The 23,959-nt window shown below is 39.7% G+C and overlaps 1 protein-coding gene across 4 annotated transcripts; it reads left to right on the top strand.

Annotated features, from left to right (window-relative positions):
• The first annotated feature begins 4 nt into the window (after positions 1–4).
• CNGA3 (cyclic nucleotide gated channel subunit alpha 3) lies at positions 5–23,959 on the top strand. Of its 4 annotated transcripts, none has more exons than XM_009486998.2 (8): positions 5–105; positions 6,618–6,734; positions 9,586–9,765; positions 11,755–11,808; positions 16,200–16,331; positions 18,464–18,571; positions 19,489–19,595; positions 22,387–23,959. In XM_009486998.2, exons 1-8 carry the CDS (start codon positions 5–7, stop codon positions 23,793–23,795), a joined length of 2,208 nt encoding a protein of 735 aa, XP_009485273.1. In that variant the 3' UTR covers positions 23,796–23,959. The 4 variants fall into 4 exon arrangements, with proteins under 4 accessions (XP_009485273.1, XP_075574735.1, XP_075574725.1 ...); XM_075718620.1 differs by lacking the exon at positions 16,200–16,331 and adding an exon at positions 15,976–15,984; XM_075718610.1 differs by lacking the exon at positions 11,755–11,808.

Here is a 23,959-nt window from a genome sequence, read left to right as displayed (position 1 = left end):
CAAAATGGCAAAAATCAACACCCAGCACTCCTACCCTGGTATGCACAGACTGACTGTCAGAACTACTGATGAAGATATTGAAAGGATTGAAAATGGCTGTATCAGGTAATATATTCCTTTCATCACAGTCAAGAGGACAGATGACTGCATAATTTGTGGCACTCCTCTAGCTCTGCATTATGGGGGTGTTATATTATGATATTGTTGACCCAGTGCACTTAACTGATTTAATGATGTATATCCAAAGTACAGAAGAGACAGAAACAGGAGGGTTGTCATGGCTTGCAGTTTTGGAACCAGAATCTGTATTACCTCAGGCATAAACCCCATTTTAACACCAGTGGGAATTACACCAACTCATTAAGGAGAAACCTCTTTCTCAGGCCACCATGGAGATAGCAGGGTCTGTGCTTCCCCCAGTCTGTGGGGTTTGGAGAAAAAGGGATCCTCCCAGTACCATGCAGTGAAAAGCCTCAGGAAGTTTTTTTTAAAAGTAGCCTCTGCAAATTGCCTAGTTCCCATGATAGGGAACATTTGTAGTGTATAAAGAATATCAACATTTTTGTATTGGCTTTTCAGAGCTTCTCACTGTACAGTGGACCTGTAATGGTTTCTTTACGTTCACCTGTCTCTGTTTTGATAGTTTGAAAGTGGCTGTTTAAAATGTGCCAGTGAGCTTGCACTTATATTTTACACAGTACCAGTCATTTGTCTAGTCTGGGCAAACCCTGCTGGGCCTGCAGAAAAGTGTCTGATGATCCACAGCACCTGTAAAGACTGGAAAAAGTGTTCTGCTTTTGGCTTGTTACGGTCAACCACCTCCGCTATGTGGACCTTGTCAGATTGTCTCTTGCTGTTCAAATGTGCACCCAGACTACAGCACTCAAAATCCTGCTGGGCTGTTAGGACTGCCTGCGTTATGATAATTTTGGATTGCATGCCCCTGATCCCTGTCCTGTTTCAATTGGTCCTTTTTTATTTTCTGCTTTGCTTACGTCATACTTTCTGTCATGTAGGTGTACCTACACGAGTGAAAATGGAGCTGCTTTTATTCTGCACAGTATGGATTGTTTGACTTAGTTATACTACCCCATGGTCTCCTTAGGGAGATTTGCAAGAGCTGTGTCTCTTTGTCTCCATTTACAGTGATATCTCAGAAACAGGGAAAACGCGGATCGAAATGAGCCTCTTCCTTTCCTTTCTTTAGTGTCCTTTTTGTAGAGGATATCTGTGATTGGCAGCTCAGAGAACTGAATTACTGGCAGGGATGTGAGAGTGTGGTTATGAAGGTTTAAATGCAGAATTAAATCACTGCAGTCATCTGCAGTTTCAGAAGCAATGACTTGCTTATGATAGAGGGACTGAAATATGAATTGCACTTTATCATCATCATGATGGTCTTGAAGAGCCACTTATTTAAAAGAAAGTTTGCTGTTAGCAGCATTAATTACAGGAGTTCATAGATGAGTAAAAAGATACAGTCTCACTCTGTAAAAGAGATCTCATATTTAAGGTTTTTGGATTGCTGAAGTGGTTTCTAATAGGTGTATGCAATACCTTTGTCATACTACTCAAAGAATTCTGATACAGGTTTTTTAAAATTCAGATTTGTTTTAGAATATGCCTGTACCAAAAGATAAATCCTGTCCAAAATTTTAGCCCTTCTTTGTTTTGTAGCAAAATATATGACTATAGACATTGGAAAACCCACAGTTTTTCTAGAGTAGCAGCATTTCTCCTTTGCCTTTATCTTCCTCCAACTCCTGTTGGCTGTAGTTCAACAAAGCAATTAAGCACATTACTTAGTTCTCATTAAAGCCAGTGGGTGTCAAATTCATGCTTAATGCTAAGGATATGCTTAAGTGCTTTTCTGCTGTGGAATGAGGTATTATCAAGGAAAAGTATTCACTGAAACAGGTAACAGAAAGCTGCTGGTGATCTTTAAACTGTCATTCTCAGTTATGCTGGAATAGGTGATTCATGTGCCCATATTCTTACAGTGTAGTGTGCTATAAAGTTGGTCCGTTTTGTTAAAACAAAAATCGACAAAACGAAAAATAACAAATGAGTCTTCATTTTAAAAATCCAGCCTCTGTATAGAAACAGCTCAAATAGTCAGGCAGTACATTAGCTTAGAGACACAGGTTGGCTATCTGAAAGTTGGAAGTCGGATTCAGCTGTGCCTTGCAGACATCTGGATTTCAGCATCTCTGTGTGAGTAGGTGTCTGAGTTCCTGCTGTCACCAGTGGAGATGCAGTCAGTGCTAATAGTCAGTGGAGCCTTGGGAACTGTTCAGCTTACCCTGAAGTTGAATAGCTCTTCAGGCTCGTTTGGCTGCGCCGATTATGAGAGGTATTTAGTTGCCTAGAATAGGCATCTAAAGCTATTTCAGATACCGTAGAGTATCTGAAGCATTTAGCTGGGCTAGTGGATATGAGGTGAGACCTGTGTGCTCTGGAGAGGTCAGATAAAGTATTTTGAGGTATTCCAAATGGTACTAGAGTCCTGTATTGAGACAACTGAATCAAGTCCTAAGATGGCAATTGACTATAATGGGAACTTAGATACCCAGCTTATATTAGAAACCCTAATTCCGGTCACCGCCATCTGGAGCCAAATCCCACCCTTGAAGTCTGGCTCATAGTCATTACTGAAAAGGGCTTCAGTAATTCCTGTTCCACTGATCAGAACTTCACAACAATTACTACTCAATGAAAATTCTGGATTGTTTGCGTGCATTTTAGGTGAAAATGGTCTTCTAAGATTTGCTTGAAGATCATTGTGCAAATTTAGAGCCAAATTAAGTCAAGGCAAGGGACAGGTACAGAGCAGGTGCTGATGTAAATATCCCTCCCAGAGCTTGCTCCACTAGATACCTTGAAAGCATGGGAATAAATGGGCCTTTAGAGAGCTGAAGAGGCATGGAGCAGAAACCTCAGTGACAGTGAGTGTTCTGTAAGATACAGTGGCAGCGGTACCCCCGTGGAAATAAAATATTTTTCAGCATAAGCAGAGGAGGCACAATAATCTGCTGATGTTTCTGCATTGTAACCTGCTCCTTATTTCTTGGCACACGGCATATTCTCTTCTTGCATTGATTTCAGGCCGTGTAACACCCTTGGATAGTAATGGCAGTGGTTACTGCTTTGCTGCAGATGATACCAAACAAGCTTATGGAGTCCAGATGGGAATGAGTCCACCTTTGTAAAAATAAAGTAAAAACCATGCCACATGCATTGAAGGTGTTACATCAAAAGCCCTGTCTATAACTGTCCCTCATCAATATAAATGTCCTGCATCAATATAAAGCCAGCTGACAAATAAGGTCTCTTGCATTATCTGAACAGGGTCGAGGGAAGTCAGGAATGAGTATATGAGTTTCATAATACGGAGCTATAATAGGGAATTATAATAATGGAAGGAAGAGTTCATTTTAGATCTACTTTTTGATTTGCATTTGTGTGAATTAAAGTGATTGATTGTGATTCCTGTGTAATATCAGACAGATGCTTTCAAAAGAGTTGCCTGGCCTTTGTCTATTGTTTGCTGATCCTGTTGCAGAGACACATAAGCTGTATTTGTAAGAGTGAAATGCAAACCCTTTAGTACTGTTTCCCCCAAATGATTTTGATTTTCCTGAGTTGTCTACACATGTTACAACTTTTTGGTAAGATAAACCTGAATTTATTTACAGATAGTTGTATTTAGCTATAACATAAACCTAGTTGTAGAAATTCTTGATGCACACATTGAGTAATCAGAAAATTGATTTTAAAAAGTCAAGCAACCAAAATAAAAATACAGACTTCAAAATTTCACTAGTTGAGTCCATAATCTGCCCAATTTGATTCCAGCAGTTGAGTCTGAGAGTTTTGCCCTTTTTTCCTACAGAATACAAAATTTTCAGTGAGTGTGTCTGATCACTTATTGGTAAGAATCTGATCAGAGAGTAATTTAAATAATTAGAAATTTTTCATTTGTTTTTTGGGACTCTGGATCAGATTGGAAGGTGTTCAGATCAGGTCACATTAAGCATGCCGTTTTCTTTCACTTAGATTAAAACATTTCTTCAGCATACTTCTGGCCCCAGACAACAAAAGCCATACCCTGGATTGAAAACATTGGGTTTTAGAGGGTGCCATTAAGTGCTCTGTAACTGCTGCTAGCAAGAGGACAGACAGTTGGTAAAACTCTCAATGTTACAGACACACAAAATATGATGAGCCTGTGTAGGGCCAGCGGAGCACAACTTTCCACACTGCTGAGGAGTATGGAGGTGATGATCACGCACGCAAAGCACTTAACAGATGATGTACTTAGCAAGTATGACACTGTGCTGATTAAGTGGAGCTAGCAGGACAGTATTGCTTTTGGTACCTGGTCTAGCTTGTTTAGAGCTCGCTCAGCTACTTCTGCACTATTCTGCATTGCTGTCCTAGGCATTTACTCAAAATAAAGCTGAGCTCTTCATTCTTAGCCTTTTATTTATTGTCAGCAGATGCCCAAGCACAGCAATGTCAGTAATAAAAGAGACTGGGACTAAAACAAGTTTCCAAAACAGAAATAAGAAGGAGAGTTAACAGTGCATTTTGGATAGCAGTTTTCAACTCCTGTTTGGCTTTTGTTCTCGCTGATAAACCAGCACAGTTATATCAAAATAGAACATCATGTGGTGTTCATTGTATTTCAGTATGCTTAGAGAGGCTAATAAAATTGAAATAGATCTCCCTCTGAGACTTCAGAAAAAGTCTGATTGGCCTGATTTCCTGGGCCTGATCTCAGTGTAGGGTTTTCTTAGACTGATAAAGAATGAACTCTAACAATCTTTTTTCTTTTTTAAATTCTGCTTGGAAGGATACCTAAAGTATTTTGATCCATGTTTACTTTGTTTTCTGTATTATTATTCACTATTTTGTGACCCTTATATTTAATTACCTATATTTAGAGCAAATATAACAGTTTAATGTTACTAAAAGCAGTTGGGTTATTGCAACATAGTGAGATACTCCTCATTATTTGAGTCACTGATTGAACACAAACTTCTAATCCATCCAAATGTGGGGAAAAAAAAAGATACTGGCTTAAGCCTCCATGAAAGGCTATCTATTTCTGCAAAATACAATTTTTTTTCATATCTCAATTGTGACACTGAAAATTGTTTTCTAAGAAAACACATTCTCCCTTAGAAGCCATGTTAACTTTGGCATCCACAATATTCTCAGCACCCACAACACTAGGTTATAAAAGTTTTTCAATACTAAGCAGTGTCTATTGGTGTCTTCTTACTAGAAGAGAAGAAAACAGTTAACAAGCTGAGGATTCTGGGAGTGGCAGGACCTATCTTTTTTTAGCATGGTTCTTTGTGTAGAAATAATGAAGTTTTAATTCTCTGTTTGTCAGTTTCTCAGCTGTGAGTACACACAAAATTGAGTTGCTAATTATCCTTTTGTGGTCATTCAAAATGCTGTTGCCAGTTCTGATGAAGATGCTGCAAGTATCATTAGAGACAGTGTTTTCCTGGCAATACAGATTAACAGGCTCATGTGAGAGTTTTTGTTTGCATTTCAAAGAGGGAGAAAAGAGATCCTTAATGGATGTGACAAGGTCTTGTAAAAGTGAATACTAAAGAACGAAAAACACAGAGAAGACCCTAGGAGTCTCATAACGATTCCAGAGCGAGCCCTGGTAAAGTCCAGGTTCCAATGCAGTCAATTTCAGAACTCCATTACTGAAAGATGAGGCTAAAATTTCATCTATTTTTCTCAAATGCTAATTATTTCAGTGCTAATAAGTAGTCTTACATTTACAGGAACTCATGGGAGTTGGCAGACACTGCAGGTAGCTTAACTTTATAATCGCGCTCTGCAGTTGTATGCAACGGGGCTGTTGTAAGTATTTTCCATGTGTGGCAATAGCCTGAGGTGCCTCATCTCATCGCTGCCAGAGCAGCCCTGAAGCTCTGTAGCTGTTTTGCGATGTGACGCGTGAAGTTTCAGTTACGAAGCGAGCAGCGTTAGGCCTGCAGTTGTGCAGCTGGCGGCAACAGGCTGGTAAGACCAGCAGTCCTGCTGCTCAGGACTAACTACTGTGAAATCACCGTTTTCCCTTTCAATCCAAGCAAGAGTGAAAGCAAAATGAGATGCGTATTTGCTTCGAATCATAAAAAAGGAACCACACTGGTAGAAATTCCAGAGTGTTAAACCCAAGAAATCTCTAGGAGAACAACACTGAAAAAAACAGTGGGCAGTCAGTTTAAAGCCCCCTGGGGATGAACTCTGTGTTGAAGGAAGGCTGCCGATGCCTTACAGGAGGTGTTGGAGTAGAAAACATGCTTCCCATAATTGTGTATCTGCACACCAGAGTAGTACTGACCAGCAAGGAATCAGCCTCTGAGCTTGCTGGAGTGGATGGCAGAGCCTCCACTGTCTTCATTTCCTGTTGGATGGCTCTAAAAGTAGGAATATAGGCTTAGCTTTACGTTTACCAAATGTATGCCATATTACTAGGACGAGGACAATTTGCTGTGTTGTTTCCTGATGTAGTGGTGGAAAGAATCAGATGGGGGGAAGCCTGCTGGAGGCTGTATGGAATTCTTAAAAAAGATTTGCTTTTGCAGAACCCATTCACTGTGTGAGGATGCGTCTTCGGAACTGCAGAGAGTCATTTCTGCGGAGGGGAGACATCTATCTGAATCCCAGACAAGCTCATTCACAGGCAGGGGAGCAATGGCAAGGTAACCTGCTAACTAACACCATTTTCAGTATTAAGTTTAAATTGTTGAAAGAGAATACTTTCCAAAGGAAATGGGTGGAGTCCAGCTGAAGAAAGTCTATTAAAAGTAACAGAAGCTGCTTTTGACCTGGATTCTGAACTCATTGCTTACTCATTGCTAATAAAGACGCTAGAATCCTAGAGATGCTGAATGAGCTCACACAAATTAGTCTGAGTGAAAAAAAAAAAAAATTATTTGATCAGATCTGAAAATATATTGAACGCTGAGGAAATGCATGAAGTGAAGCCACACTGTAAAGTAAATGGATAGAATCATTTAGGTTGGAAAAGACCTTTAAGATCATCCAGTCCAACCATTAACCTACACTACCAAGTCTACTCTAAATCAATCAAGGGTAGACTAGACTAAACCATGTCCCGAAGTGCCACATCTACCTGGTTTTTGAACACTTAAGTGTTTCGTTCTGGCTGATAGCTGATGCGATGTTTGTTTCTTATCAAATAAGACATAATGATTGTTCCCATGTTGGGAGATGGCTCTGGCAAGGGAGGAGGCGGGGGCTGTTGTGTTGGGAGTGTAAGAGTTTCAGTTTTTAGAATCCAGTTATGTTTATAATGGATTGGGAGCCTTAGTCAGCAAAATTCAAGTCAACCATTTGCTTAAGTGACTTACTTTACTGGGACTTAAACCTCAAGTGGAGCTTCAAAAACTTACTGTGTCTGCTTTAAATATTTCCAGCTGAGACTATAAAGTTCGTGTTTGGATACCATTGTTATACACAATACAGACCATACGCAGTTTAAGGATAGTGTATGTCAAAGAGCAAAGGAAAAAGTTGTTATAAAACTAGAGTATTTTTAAGAGTGTTATTTACACTTCAGCCTTTTGGACGGTGCAAAATAAACTTGCATTTCCCTATTTGGTTGTCAGATGGTGACACCACTGCGTGTAGATTACAAAGCCTGCAAGAAGTTGGTTTTAGGTGGAAAACATTTATAAGTATGTGTTTCATGTAAACATAAAGCACATGAATATATAAACTCATATTGAGAACTTCCTTTTTAATCTTTGTTTATATTGTTCTTTACCCTTTTTCAGGATAGTTTGAATGACACTTGTGTAGCTACAGTTATTTATGCTCTGAATGTACAAGGAAGCCTGTGATGAAAACACGAATGCTTAGCAATTTAAATATTGTCGTAACATAACATGCCTCTTAATTCTCAAGGTCCTAAGACAACAGCATCTGATAGGCTTCACTGAGTATCTTACTTTGAGATGTAAAGGACAAAAATGTGAAAATAATATAGCATGGCAGAAATCAGAAAGCTCTATTTCTTTGTTCAAATAGAGAGGCTCTTGATCTTACTCGGTAAAATCTGCTCCTTAACTAACAGGTCTCATCAAAATGCTTTATTTTCTAATGTAAGTAAGAACATCCATATTAGTAGTTTTCCATACCACTCCTTATGTGAAAGCTGAGTTCTGCTCAGGCAAAGAGAAAAATTCTGTAGCTTAATTTTATGCAGTGTTTTTTGAATAGGGTGAGGAATCTATTAAATAATCTCAGACTTTTATGTGGAACTGTTCTTTTCTTTTGCATTCTTGGTAGGCTTTGGATTCTCTTAATTGTTGGAAACTGTAGGTTATTTATATGATGCTATCTTGGTATAGCACTAAAGAACTAGAAATACCTTTTTCTAATTTCTGATATGCGATATTATTCCTGCCTTTTTTGTCCTTTTTATTTCAGGGTAAGAGAACCTGGGCAAGATCTAGGACGAGGTGTAGTTAGGCCTTTGAGAACTGCAATCAAGAGGCAGATGTACTTTACCATAAGATTTAAATTGTTCATATCAACCTCTTTGTGGATCCTGAGCTTATGTAATACTGGCCAATGCAGAGAGAATGCAAAGAGCTTTCCTTGAGTAGCCCAAGCACTCTCTAAGAAGTTAAGCATTGTTCAGGATTTCATTACGCTGTTTTCAAGGCCAAGTCTGGGAAACCTGAATTAATACCACTTTTGTCCAAACTAGACTGCTGATAGGAAATGATACAATATATTGTGTGGGTAATAAATATAATTACTTTTCTAGACTTCAGTCTCCATGATTTTCGATTTTTCAGAAACATGTTTCCTTTTGAATTTTGACAGAAAACATCGTAAAGGTTCATAATGTAAATTAGTGGGTGGAGAAAAAGATACATAATGATACAGTGACAAATTAATTACGTTGTCATGATTTTTTGCTTATCTCATTTCAGTGCTCTGCTAGAATTTAGGATGAGGAAATAGTGCTTGCTATGCAGTAGGCAGGTTTATATGTGATAGGCAATTAATATGTCTGCAGAAAGACCCTTTAAAATCACAGGGGAAGTGGCTGAATTTTTATTGTTCCTTATTTCAAAGTCCATCCTCCCTCACCAACTATTCAGCTTTTGTTTCCACTGTGTGTACCAGCCCTTGAGCGTGTGATCCTGTGAGTATTTTGTATCTCCTAATTCTGTCAGTCCAGGATTCCCCCATTATCACATGTCAGAAGTTTGTCGACTGCCCCACCCCAACCACTTGGTTTGCCTCCACCTGGCAAGAATATTCTTCTGTTGCTCCTGTGGTGCTGGTACAGTGGACTAGGAACTGGTGTGTGAGATACTTTCCTCATCCACTGCAAAAGGTGACGTATGAAATTGTAGGAAGTGTCTGGGTTCACACAGTTAATCCATCAAGTTTGATTTCATGGCAGGTGGAGAAGTGGAGAAAAATCCTCATGTGCTACTCTTTGTGGGGACGATTTAAGCCATCTGATATTCTCATCTGTTTCAGTCAATGTTGTATGTCTATTCCATGCAGGCTATCACGATTTGTCATATCTGTGAGGTCATGGGCCACAAGACATTTGCACCATGAAGACCAAAGACCTGATTCTTTCCTAGAACGTATCCGAGGGCCAGAGCTCATAGAGGTGTCCAGTAGGCAAAGTAACATCCGCTCCTTTCTGGGCATCCGTGAGCGGCCTGGGGGAGTAAACAGGTAAGAAGATGTGTTTATACTTTAAAGGAAGACGACTGAGGTTATGGTATTATCTTGGTGATTAGGATCTAAGTTTTATTTTAAGAAGAAGGTAAGGAGCTTAGCATGGGAGATGAACAGAGTATCTAATGCTGCCCAGGAATCTTCACATAACTGAAGTATTATGGCTTTCAGCAGACTTTCTCTTTCCCCTTCAAATGCACTGTGGCAAAGATCATGAAGTAAAGGATTTTGATCATGCTGCTTCAGGCAGAATGGTTTTTCAGAACTGGAATTTTGTCACATGCTAGCTGTGCAACTTGATGTTGCTAAACTCTTCTGTACTGAGGATGAATGCAATTTCTATTTCAAGAATCTAGGATGTTGCTAGTTGTGGCTTTTCAGGATGTTAATGTTATGCACATTATCTGTGAGTGTTAGGAAACTCCAAACAAGCAGTTGTGCAAAACGTGTCATTGCTTTGTTACACCTACTCAGGAATTCAGCTGCTAACATTACAGAAGGCTTCTGATGCAGAAATGAGAAAACCTTTTGGCTGCTGACTTATTAGCACATAGTGTTTAGTATGGAAGGCAGGTTCAGTCTTATCTTAAAATTTTTCCAATAAAACAACAGAGGCTTGCAAGAGAAACCTTTATGTGTTTACAGTCTTTTGACTTGATGAATTATTATTACTTTATAAATATATGATACAGTGTTTTAAATTTAACTCCAGCTGAAAGAGGAAAATGAAGTCCCAAGACAAAAGTTGACTTTCTGTTTGGCGTTATGCTTTGAAGCATAGACTCTGATACTTTTTTGCATAGTTAAAGTAGGTAAGCAAGTACTAAGTTGATTTGTTTCAAAATCTCAGCTAGTAATTCCGATCAAAGCAAGCACCTTTGAAGGTTCAGCCTAGAGAAGAGAAGGCTGCGAGGAGACCTTATTGCGACCTTCCAGTGCTTAAAGGGGGCCTACAGGAAAGATGGGGAGAATCTTTTTAACAAGGCCTGTTGTGACAGGACAAGGAATAATGGATTTCAACTAAAGAAGAATAGATTTAGACTAGACATAAGAAAGAAATTTTTTACAATGAGGGTGATGAAGCACTGGAACAGGTTGCCCAGAGAGGTGGTAGAGGCCCCATCCCTGGCAACATTCAAGGTCAGGCTGGACGGGGCTGTGAGCAACCTGATCTGGTTAAAGCTGTCCCTGCTCCCTGCAGGGGGGTTGGGCTGGATGGCCTCTAAAGGTCCCTTCCAACCCAAAGCATTCTATGATTCTATAAGGGCTGTTCATGATACAGGTTACCTTGATTTGTTGTGGTCCAGCACAGCCTTATTATCTTCACTTGATCTACTCCTTAGAAATTCAGCTCAAAAGCACATTTTGTTGAATTAGCCAGACTGTTGTCTGATTTTTCAGACATCTGGATCAGTAGCAATGGCAGATTTGAAGTAATTAGAGAGGACAACATTGATCCTGGTCCAACAAGCCTCTATATAAGGCTATCAGAAGAAGTGAATTTAGGAGTATCCATCCTTGTCTTCTCAGTTTTACACTGTTGCCACCTGACAGTAACTCCCGGTTGTTCTGTCATGAAGGCTTAATTCTGCAGCACTGGTAGGTATGCTTGTTACTTATCCACAAGCCTTGGCACTGCATCTGTGAAGAAGACTTGAAAGGATTGAAGAAAGATTAAAATAGTAGCCAAATGAGTACAGGGCTAAAAATAGTGAGATGCATGTTGCCATGCACTAATACGCCTGAGAACAAGCTTCAGAGATCAGATGTGGTCACAAATGTGTATGCCAAACACATGGTAAAAAAAACCTGGTGCCTTGAAATAGTTATGCAAAGGGGCTTATCACTGCAGTCAGAGTTGACCTTCCTAATCTTATCAATGCATATGTGAGAAGCTAGTAAGTCAGTCCGTCATGTCGGTAAACACGTGTATGAAATACCAACAGTCTTTACACTCTTTAATGTGTTTTATTTAACTTGCTGCAGTCACTGGCCCTTGGCCAGGTTTAATGTCAACTATAGCAACAACACCAATGAAGAGTAAGTACTGATAACTTCCAAACACCTTTCTACTACTAGCTCCTTCTCTTTTCCCTTTCCAGCCTAGTAGCATTTGTAGTATAAACTCCTTATCTCTTCCTAAGCCTCTCCTAAGAATATAGTTTAAATATAAAGAAAGATCTAGTTTTCTTAGTGTGAAAAGCATCCTTCATGCTCCTTGTGAACATCTTCTTGTCTGAAGTTACCCTTACCTCTCAAGGATTGAATTTGATTAAGCATTTAGTCCCTACCTCCTCTAGTTCAGCTGGCTGATTTTACTGCATTGCCAATTGATTTATTAATTCTTCATTTTTTTAAATGAGATTCATGTATTAATTTTCTAATAGTGGTTTTCCTCTTTTAACATACTAATCCCTTTTTGCAAATCAAGTGCCCCAAAAATTTCAGGTTGTCAAATGAGTAGATACTGATCAGGGTACCAAGAAAACACTCATGTGTGCAGTCTAAATGAAAACTAACCATCTTTTTAAAATGTGTGTTTCAGTTCAGCAGATATTGTTGGTGTAGATGTAGAGTGAATGACAGGCAACATAATAAGGCTTGCATTGCAACAGAAGCTCTGACAGAAGAAGCTGTCCTTTGGAGTCTATTTTATGTATTTGAGAAGATATTTCAGTGTTACACCAAAGAGAAATCTCTTGAAAAGGTGAAGAGCTCCTGTAATTTAAAATCGTCCAACACCAATGTTTGTTGCATGTCTTAGACCACAGCTATCTGAGGGCAGATCTGCTCTGTAGTACCCAGCTTCTCACGTATGATGATAGTTAATTTTTCTCATTGCTTTCCAGATGAGAACAAAAATTAAAAATAATCAGGACAGTTTCTGATTATATCAGAAATGCTTTTAGGAAACTCTTGTTTTTTTCCCCAAATAGCTCCATCACAGGCAAGCTCAAACTGTACATTTTAAATGATGCTGCAAAACCTTTGTGCACATACCTAAACTACCTAAACAAGAGGTCTTCCTGCTCCTGAAGCAACTTTTTGGTTTGGTTTGCATAACTTTTATTAAAAAGGAAAATCAATGTGCAGTGAACAGTGACAGAAATGTGCAGAATTTTATTTAGACTGGTATAAAAAAAGTGCTAAAAGCCTGAAGCCTAGTCTTCTAGTCTGAGCCCAAAGGACCGATTAGGATGGAAATACTGCTTTCTTACTCTGTTTCTGACAATGACTCATGTACCTTGAGCAAAACTTTCATCCTTCCAATGTTTCCTTATTTTTAAATGAAGACAACACCTGTCTGTCTACCTGCCTGACAGTCTGAAACATACTTGATTTGCAAAGTACTTGACAGATGAGAAATGCAAATATTTGACTTATTCAAAGACTATGACAGTGTTTTTATAGGGGCTGATGAAGACATGTTTTCTAAGTCTGAACAAGCATGCTCCTTTTAATGTGCTGAAAACACAGAATGGGTGCCACTGTATTGTTGTGAAAGACGACAGGCACAAACAACAGTTTTATTAGTTACTGGATTCCAGTTTACTCAGTAGCACTAATAAAGAAAAAAAAGATGCAGGTCTTTTTGAAGCTTTGGGTTTTTCATTATGTTAAAGACCTAAGAGTGCCTGCCCTTGGGGAAATGTAGGTGATGCTTTCAAGGCTTTGATTATGGCCAGCCTTTTCCTCTGAGTGACTTCCACCACCAAACTACAAGTAGGTGGGAGTTGTGAGGTACCACAACAGAGAGATGAACAGAGGCCACAGAAATGGAAGAATCTCACTTATGAAAGATACCTGTAGTTGACGTGAGTTTGTAGGAGATCTCAGGCCAGAGAAAAAGAAGTATTGGTGTTAGATGCTGTGTGAAATAATGTTTTTTCTCTTTTTTAAAACAAAACGTAGGAGGAAGTTGGAATGGCCAAAATATTCCCTCCAAAGTTCACCACCACTGAGACTTTTTGACTGATTGTCTATCTCAACCTACTTTTCCCTGCATAGCAACATCTGCAAATGTACAGTGACCCTACCCTTTGAAAATTACGTTACTCGTAGTTCTTCCTTTCTGGTAAGAATGCCAGACACTTGAAGTATTGAGGAGCTATGTTAATGCTAACAACAGCACCTGTGAATTGGTCTTTAGATCAGGTGCCACGCATAGTAATGTGCAGTGAAATCCTGGCATGTTTTTTAAATAAGGAGTTTTGGAGGCAGATTTGAAAGAGAAAGCATAGAAGTCCAGGGGGGGCAGTGGCAGAGAAATAAATACTTGAGCAGCAATTCCTACTGCCATGTAGAAATCAGCCTTGGTAAATGAAAAACTGTTTCTTTGAGTTGAGATGCAGGTATAAATAGAAGATCAGTCAACCCAAAGGTTCTTTTCTCCTCCAGTTATGCTCCCTTGCAGTGTATGATTTTAAAGGTTTCAGTGGGGCTAGTCAGGTTGGTAAGTATTTCCCTGGATATGGAGGAGTGTAGGATCTCAGCATTTTTTAGGAAACGAGCCTGGGCTTTTCTGAATTACACCGTGGTGCTGCATCACTATGGAAATGCCTAAGGGTAAGAGTTGGAACAGGTGCTCGTTGCTGATAGGTGAAAGCTACTACTATCTTGAAGTTGGTGACTGTTGTCTTCTCCCCTGGAGAGCTTCTTTCTCCCTGTAACAAGCACATTCATAGACAGGACTGCCATTCACAGCAGACTTTTTCTGATCTGAGTAATACAAGCAAGTATACATGAAAAGCACAAGTGAGCTCACTAAACTTTTTACCTGTTGGTTTAAATCCTGTAAGCAGCACTTTTTCCAACTGATATTATATATTCTGTCTTTGCTGTGGGATATTGCTGTCATTGAACTAATTTGTCCTTTATTGATACCAGTGCAAGGGGAGAATCAGACCCAATCTTGGCAATTCAGAGGAGAATATGTAGCTCACATGGGAGCAGGAGGCCATGGCTTTCACCCAAACCAGACCTTATGCATGGAGAGTTATGTTTATGTATTCATTATCCACATATACTGTAGTGTCAGGAACGTTTAGTCTAATAGGGACACTTTCTGCTTCAAGGAATAAATTTCAAATACAAAACAGGGAGATCTCAGATGATGGATTTTCTGCTTGTGCAAATGAGTGCAGTTATTCAGCTTACATGATTCTTGACCAATGCATGTAGCAAATTTAGCTCTAAGATTAAGTATTGACAGAATCTTAGGAAAGACATTAACTTTTTGCAGTTTTGAAGAGGGTGCGTGTGCCTATCTGCATAAGCTAACATAGCTAAAGACTTCTGTTCAGACAAACCTAAGAATGGGGGAACTCAGATCTATCTTTATATCTGGCTTATGTCATTCTAATGAACTAAAGGCTGTACATACTTGAGCAGTATGAAAATCCATTAGCTGGAATTAAATCTTGCAGCTTGAGTCTGTGCTGGATACTATGGAATGGTAGGATATAATTATGTTAAATGGGCCATATTTTACTTTATTGCATGAAAAGCAGTTAACAAATATGGGGACAGTCATGATTCCATTAAGTCTAGGCAGATTCCTGTTGGTTTTAGCAAGGGTGGAACTTAATGCTCAGCCTTTGAATACAGTGGCAATCAAATACAGGCAGAACAACTTGGGCATGGCTCCTCTGATCACACATAGACACCTGCATCTGAACCAGGCAGTCCATTCTTCCTTTACAGTTGATAGAAAGAAAAAAATGCTTTTGGGGCACAAGTCATCTCATAGATATGGACTATGAGATATCGACTATCTTGTAGATACAGTATATCTCTACTGTAGAGGTCTAAAATAGGTTGACTATAAAGCATTTATAAAGTGACTACTATGTAGTTAAATGAGACACACCTCTTTTCTCTACATTTGCTGCTTTTGTTCAAACATTGACTGGGATTCTTCTCCAAGGCAATTGTTGAAGCCAGAGGTAATTAATTAATTATAGCTCTGTTGGTTTCAAAGAACGGTGAGAGGAAATTCAGCCTCATTTCATTTAATTACCATTAAAGCTTCAGACAGTCACTGTGAGGTTTTGGATATGCAAAGAATGTTGACAGTTTGTTCAGCCATTTCAAGTTCTATTATAATTTGATAGATTTCTTTTTAAATGCCTGGGTTCTCAAGAACGAAACAAACTGGAAGCATTTAATTAAAATCAGCCTGGTACACTGATGTCTGAAAAGGTCAAGAAAGCAAGGGTGACTAATGCACGGAATCAGCCAGCTGGTTACCTGATGTGATAGTGTGGTGCTGTCAGTTCGAGAGACCTCAGCCGGTAAACCATTTTTACCAGCTGGATCCCTGTCCTACTCTGTCCAGAGTCTAGTCTAGTTTCCTGCACCTCAACAGCCACCCTCTCCCTTAACTGCTAAAACATCAGTAACATTGCTAAGCCTTACATTATGTTGTACAGCAAAAAGGAAGAAAAGAAAGAGGTTAAAGAGGAGAAAAAAGAGGACAAGAAAGAGGAAAAGAAGGAGGAAAAGAAAGAGGAAAAGAAAGATGACAAAAAAGATGACAAAAAAGATGATAAAAAAAAAGAAGAGTAAGTATAAAGAGTGAATGTGTGTTTGTAACACACCTCCTGCGCTACAAAGCATGGTACAGCATTTCATCGTAACACTTCCATGACAATTATTGTACTGTAGGCTGCAGAATGTTAGCCTGTCCAATCTTTAATATGTTTTCCCCTTTGGAAAGGTGCAACTGCTCAACAAACTTGTTGCATCTTTAAGACCTGTGTTTAAACCTGTCATGAACAGCTTCCTAGGTCAGTAAAAGGGAATTCAGCTACCTCTGGTCACTTTGATTTGCTGTTGAAGATCACTTTTTTACTATGAGGGCATTTGAGGATAGCAGCCTGCTTTGCAAAGCTGCACAGGCTTTTCATTGTTCCAGAATGTCCATAATGATTCAGAGCAGATGAAGCAAAAGTCTGGTTTGGACAAAGAGCAAAAATCTTACATGTAGAAAATTACAGATTTACTAATAAGTTTAGTTATTACACTGACCAGCATATTAAATTACTTAATATGTTGCAGTTCATTACTAGTCATCACTAAAGTTTGCTTCTGCTGATTAGGAGATGCTGTATTTCTGCAACAAAATGAGATCATCTGAATGCCTTTGGCAGAAATGGATCCTGCTCTTGTTTTGTTCCCCCAAAGCTGACCCAACATAGTACAATTTAGTATTAACAGTCATTAAAAATAACAATGATAGCAGATAAAAAGAGAATGCATTTGAGTGAACTTCACAGTTAAGGAGTATGTTAGAGTAATATACTGCAAGTTTATAGCTATGTGTATGGTGGCATGGGCTATGGAGGGATGGGGACATGTAGTTAGGAATCGCTTCCAAATGGAATCTGCTTGATCTCAAGATCTTGACTTTCTTAATCAAAGCTTTGCTTGGTTAGAAAACCTTTGTTCTAAGGATGCTCTTGCATCTTCAATTACTATGTAGTGAGCTTTGCAGTAGTGTGAAGCATTTTAAAACATTTCAGCAAAGAAAATAAATGTTTTAATGTCTAGAAGGTAGTGTACTCTGTCATATGAAGTCCATATTTCATGGTCACTGATTTTTAGGTGGTAACCATTTTTTTAGAAGAAATGGCTCAAAACTTGTCCTGGAGATAGCAAAGTAAATACTTTTTGGACTAAAACTGCTTCCTTTACTAGCATTATCATCTGGACATTCAGCTGACAGCAGGGATAATGCCAGAAATACACACAAATATCAAATAAATTATCATTACATTTTAATATATTTACATTCTTGGAGGTTAGGAAGAGTCACACAAACACATATCCAAGCATTGCCCGGTCACATATTCCCCACACTATTTTACAGTTCACAGATCATACTATTATATGTTACTGTTGGAATAACTTCTGCAGCTGTGGACCACTGATACATATTTCCTCTGATTACATACAATATGTCTAATTGCTGCCTATTTCATATCAACTTTCCATGCTGGGGAAGGGTACTTCTGAACATACTCTACATGTGCTATTAGCCATACTGTTCTTTAAATCTACTTTAAATTCCAGGCCTGTACACTTCATTTAGCGTCTCTCATTGTTTTGAGGCCTAGGGAGCCAGGACTCTGAATGTGTGAAATCTGTTTTTACGTAATAATACATGTTTTAGTTCTAGTCACACGCTATATGTGTGTATGCACACACAGAGTCTTACTTGTGTAAACATGTATTTGAATACATATGTGTTTTACTCGGTTAAATGTGTGGTCATGCAGTCATTTCCATAATAGGATTTGCCAAAACCATCAAAATTAATCTGCAAAGGAAGGCTCTTTCTCTAGCAATGGACCGTAGCCTTCTAGCTGGAATGATAATAAGAAATGTCTAACGTTTTACTTTTTTCAGTGGGGGTCATATGCGGAAAGGCTGTGGTTTTCAGCCTGGGCAATGTGAATGTCTGTTTTTTTCCCCTCACTCTTACTTTTTCCAAAGCTGGGTCAAGCAAATAAAAAGAGCATGTCGGATGGGATGAAGCTGATGTTTGGTGTCTCATCTGGAGCTGCCTGCATGGATACTTTCTCTTCTTAGACAGCTGTGAATTCATCATGAGATGAGCAGCCTCCAGAAGAGGGAGATCCAGCAGGTCACTTCATTACCTGTCCAGTGTAAATATGCACATTTTACTTTCTAGGAAGAAAAAAGAGATCTTTGTGATAGATCCTTCAAGCAATATTTACTACCACTGGCTGACCATAATTGCTGCGCCTGTGTTCTATAACTGGTGTATGCTAGTGTGCAGGTATGGATTGAAGTTAATGATAATTTTAGGTTTCGAATTTAGTGTCTCATTACGTTTCCTATGTAAAACATCCTCTTATCTCCCTGCGGTATTTTTTGGGTGGCTTACAGAAGACTTACACCTCACATACCCTTAGGGGTATATGTATACGATATGTATACCACTGGGACTAGATGGCCAATGTTTCTTTTTATCTTTTTGTCTGAAAAGAATTTGTCATAAGTTGCCATGGGCGTCCTCATGAGCGCTGGCTGTGGCCTTTGGGTGCCACCTACTGGCTAGCTGCAGAGATGTGCCTTGGCCACCGCAGGCTCAGTAACCACTGCTAGAGATAGGTCTTCCAGTCACCCAGTAGAGAATAGAAAGGAGGGGAGTGGGCAGTGTTGGGTCATCTTAAATTAATATCGTGCGTCTATAGATGCTTGAAGGGCAAGAGGATTTTACTCAAGTATTTCTTTTCCCTCGTAAAATGTGGAAATCAGTTTGAGTCAAAGTAACGGAGTGCTGTGGAAACGGTTCGCTTAGGCTGCGTCAGATGGCAGGGTGAGATGAGGATGGCTTGCCACTGAGAAACAACTCTCTATTTGGGAATTAGCTTAATGGAGATGTATATCCCATGAAATCTGATGCATGTTTAACTGTAGGGATGTGTGTATTCCTCCATAAGTGCTCTTGTGTGGCATATATGTGTTTGAGTTTTGCTCCTGGCCGGACCACCCTTGAATTCTGAAAGATCCTGGTGTCTGTTTAGACGTAGCTCTAGTGTGCAGATGTCTAAGCGTAGAGATATGCTGCCCTTAATTTTTCAATGCCGGTAATGTTCACTAACATGCTGCTAGGACACACATTGCAAGTAATCTGCTTACACAGTTGGTGTAATTTTTTTTTTTTTTTTTTTTGTATCTTTGTTTCTTTAGAGCCTGCTTTGATGAACTACAATTTGACCATATTAAATTATGGCTGGTCTTGGATTATACCTCTGATACCATCTATGTTCTTGACATGTTTGTCAGATTCAGGACAGGTGAGTCTTTCTGGGGTTTTACAGTGTTTTCAGACACAGCATGAGTATAAAGTCCGGAAACAGAAATTCCCCTGTGGGGTCTGACCAGTATAGTATCCTGTCTCCAGCAGAACCCAACAATGGAGGCTTTGGGAAGCTGAAGTGAAGGCCTAAGCAATGACATACGGTGATCCATACCATGACATTGCTAGAATAGTCCTTGATGTGCTTTGGTGCACGCACTTTGGTCTACGCCAGCTAGCACTCTCTCAGTCGGTGTCTGGGCACAGCTGAGAGGACAGCAGAAGTTGGATATCGTTCATGGTGTAATTTTTGGACGGGGCTGGGAGAACTCACATGTAAATAGAAGCTGTCATGGTAGCTGACCTCAGGGCCAGAAAATGTTTCCCGGCTTTTACTGGTACGGACGCAGCCCCAAAATGACCCATGAATGGGTCCAGAACTGCACTGATCATTATAAAAATGAGAGTTCTTTTAAATCTTTGATTTTTATATGTTCTTTTTTTTTTTTTTTTAAATCATGCTGACAGCTTGACATTAATTATGGCTTGTGACAAGTTGTAAACATAATTACAAAACAGGCTAAAAATGCTGTCACTTTGGGAAGCACACAACTCATAGCAAGCCAAAGTCTTAAAATTAGCAAGTACCTTGTTCAACAGGAAAAATCTATTTCAGATAGCAGTCTAAATCATGAGTGACTTTTTTTTTTTTTTGGGGGGGGGTGGTCCTTCATCTTCTTTGTGTAGTTAAAAAGTCAACTATGCCCACTAAATTTCTCTTCTGCAGTTATATCTGTTATTGTAACGGGAACGAACGGAGCAGAAATTGGGCATGTACAGGCAATGCAAGTTATAAACTTTCCAGGGCTGTCCTGATAATGATTGTACAGCTGTTAAAGCATGGTTAGAAGGCTGGCTTTGCAGGCCTGGATTGGAACTGCAGAATTGCCACCGAGATCTCCTGAATGCTTCAGTGCAGGGTGTCTGCTGCAGTTTCAGGTACTCGAATATGGGAGTCACATCCTTTAGGTGTTGAAATCTTTGTCGACTCGCTTAACAACCCTTCCTGGCTCCGCTAGTGCCTGCTGCCTTCTGTAAGTCTGCAAGGTCCATCTGCCCAGGGGACAAAGGTCTGGGAAGCCTTTGGGAAAGAGTGTGACCCCCGCTGTCTAAGGGCAGGGAGTGGCTTTGAACTGGGATCTAGGTAGCCCCACAACTACCATGACCCGCATGGCAGCTTCTCTGTGGCACGCTACTGGCTAGCTGCAGGGCCTGTTTCACTGTATTTCACCTTTTTTGTGACTGTGTACTGTGAAGCAGAAAAGATTCATGTCTCTCAGCAGCTGGTGATGTTTAGTATACCCTGCATTTTGATGCTTTCAAAAGGTTTTACTATACGACTCCAGGTCTGTGAGGGGACAAAAAAGAGCTGAAGGGCTTTTATCTCTCCCTCCAGTAGGAAGGTGTTGTCAAAGTTATTTTTAAGCATTATGAGTCAGAAATTCATCTGCCTGGCAACTTTTTGTTTAGTTGCATAACTCTGTTAATAAGGGCATGTTTGACCAGCTCTTTCAGCAGTTTTCTGGGAGGTAACACATCCATGGCAGAAGAAGTACTTCCATTTGTAGTCACCATCAGTTTGCAGGTACCTGAAGACAAATACATGCATATACATGAGGCAGCTGTACAGAAATGCACACATTCCAGAAATACAGCCGTACTGTGTAGGACAGAAAGAAATGCAGCTTGGTCTTCCTCGGCAGGTGCTTCCCTGAGAAAGCTGCTGCCTGTAGCTTGCTAAGGGATTAGCAAAATGTGATAATCCCTGATATACAGGGAATGTTTTGCTTTTCTCTCAGTGGACTTCTCCTCCTGACTGGCCCAGTGGGCAGACAGTTGGACATCTCTGCTTGCAATTGCAGCAAGTATTTTGCAGTGCATAGGCTGTTCCCTCTGGAACATTTTCAATGCCTTGAGCTTTCAGAGGTACAAAATGGCACTGCAGCTGTACTGCTCAAGCAGCCTTTCTCTGAGAACCCTTACACAGATGCAGTTTGTTTTAAGGTCTCTTACCACAGTTTATGCCTTCCAGTAATTCTTAAAATATAGTACTGTCCAAAGTGTTTTGAATTAAGAGATACCAATGTACAAAATTCTGCTTAGTAGCTGTCTTACTAGAAACACAAAAAAAATGTAAACCACTTTCCCTGAATGAAAAGGAAAATACTGTCACTTTTAACATCTTTTTAACAAGAGAAAAAGCATGGCTTGGCGGGAAAAAAAATGGATTTCATTATCTCAAGGGTGTCTGTGTTGTTCTGAGAAAAACCCCAGTCCTTTATACCTACTTATTCTTGGCATTTATTTAAAAATATTCCACTCCAATTTTATACACAATTGCTTAACACTTGCTTAACTTTAGTTATGACTCGTGCCAATGATTCAAGAAGAATGAGACATTCGAATCTCCCCTCTCTTTTTGCAAACATACCTAAAAGACAAAGATACAGCTGTCCCAGAATAGAGTGGAAAACTGTGGGGAGCACTGTGATAATAATAGAGTCATTGCCCTACGTCATTACCAGTTTTGAAACATCGTTGAAATATTTAAATTTGCAATTAAATATTTTTCATTAAGTGAACTCATAGTATATCATGTTTGTATGCATAACAGTACAAGTTTTAATGTTCTCAGGTGTCTGAAATGTAAGTCATTCAGTACTGTTGATGGTAATTGTGAACTGCGCTTTCATTCTAACAAGTAAAATTTGTATTTTTATTCCTTGAAGGCTTCCTTGAACAAGGCTTACTAGTTCAGGATGAAAAGAAATTACGAGATCATTATACCAAAACCATGCAGTTCAAACTGGATGTGCTGTCTCTTCTGCCAACAGACCTGGCATATCTGAAGCTTGGTTTGAACTACCCTGAACTGCGATTTAACCGCTTGCTGAGGATTTCTCGGCTTTTTGAGTTTTTTGACCGTACAGAAACCAGGACGAATTATCCAAACATGTTTCGTATTGGAAATCTTGTCTTATACATTCTTATCATCATCCACTGGAACGCGTGTATTTACTTTGCAATTTCGAAGCTCATTGGATTTGGAACTGACACTTGGGTCTACCCCAACGTGTCCATTCCAGAGTACGGGCGCCTGTCTAGAAAGTACATTTACAGTCTGTACTGGTCAACGCTCACGCTGACAACCATTGGAGAAACACCTCCCCCAGTGAAAGATGAAGAGTATCTCTTTGTGGTCATTGACTTCCTGGTGGGTGTGCTGATCTTCGCTACCATTGTCGGTAACGTGGGCTCCATGATTTCCAACATGAATGCCTCCAGGGCAGAGTTCCAGGCCAAGGTCGATTCCATTAAGCAGTATATGCATTTCCGAAAAGTGACTAAGGATTTGGAAGCTAGGGTTATTAAGTGGTTTGACTACCTCTGGACCAACAAGAAAACAGTGGATGAGAAGGAAGTTCTCAAAAATCTGCCTGACAAGTTGAAGGCTGAAATCGCTATCAATGTCCATCTGGACACGCTGAAGAAAGTGCGTATATTCCAGGATTGTGAAGCTGGACTTCTCATTGAGCTGGTGCTGAAACTGAAACCTACGGTCTTCAGTCCTGGGGACTACATTTGCAAAAAGGGAGATATTGGGAGAGAAATGTACATTATTAAAGAGGGAAAATTAGCTGTGGTGGCAGATGATGGCATAACCCAATTTGTAGTCCTAAGCGATGGCAGCTACTTTGGTGAAATCAGCATCCTAAACATCAAAGGTAGCAAATCTGGCAACAGGAGGACAGCCAACATAAGGAGCATTGGTTATTCTGATTTGTTCTGCTTGTCTAAAGATGATTTAATGGAAGCCCTCACAGAATATCCAGAAGCCAAAAAGGCTCTGGAAGAGAAAGGGCGACAAATTCTGATGAAAGACAATTTAATAGATGAGGAAGCAGCAAAAGCAGGAGCTGACCCAAAAGACTTGGAAGAAAAAGTAGAAAGACTTGAAACAGCTCTGGATACGCTGCAGACTAGGTTTGCTAGGCTCTTGGCAGAATACACCTCATCTCAACAAAAGGTGAAGCAGAGACTTGCCAGAGTAGAAACCCGAGTGAAAAAATATGGTAGTGGCACCTTATCAGTTGGAGAAGCAGAGGCTGAAAACCCTGAGGAGGAGAAAAAGCAGTAATGGAGTATTTATAGTTCCTTATTTATTGGAGACGGTTGAAGCACATGAAAGCCATAAATGTATGTAAATATGTGTGTGCATACATAGACACGATTATTTTTATATGAACTCGAGAGAATGGTTTTTAGCATTTTTAACTGAAGCAATATTTTCTTGTAAATAGA

This window comes from Pelecanus crispus, chromosome 1, assembly GCF_030463565.1.
Source record: "Pelecanus crispus isolate bPelCri1 chromosome 1, bPelCri1.pri, whole genome shotgun sequence".
Taxonomy (NCBI): domain Eukaryota; kingdom Metazoa; phylum Chordata; class Aves; order Pelecaniformes; family Pelecanidae; genus Pelecanus; species Pelecanus crispus.
This window is presented reverse-complemented; position numbering and strand designations above follow the sequence as displayed.

What these genes read in the sequence shown, in the direction of transcription:
- CNGA3 (XM_009486998.2), top strand. Translation starts at nt 5, where the DNA reads ATGGCAAAAATCAACACCCAGCACTCCTACCCTGGTATGCACAGACTG. An exon ending in GGCAGGGGAGCAATGGCAAG is followed by an intron (nt 6,735 to 9,585) that starts GTAACCTGCTAA and finishes TATTCCATGCAG; the next exon opens with GCTATCACGATTTGTCATAT. An exon ending in GTTTGTCAGATTCAGGACAG is followed by an intron (nt 19,596 to 22,386) that starts GTGAGTCTTTCT and finishes TATTCCTTGAAG; the next exon opens with GCTTCCTTGAACAAGGCTTA.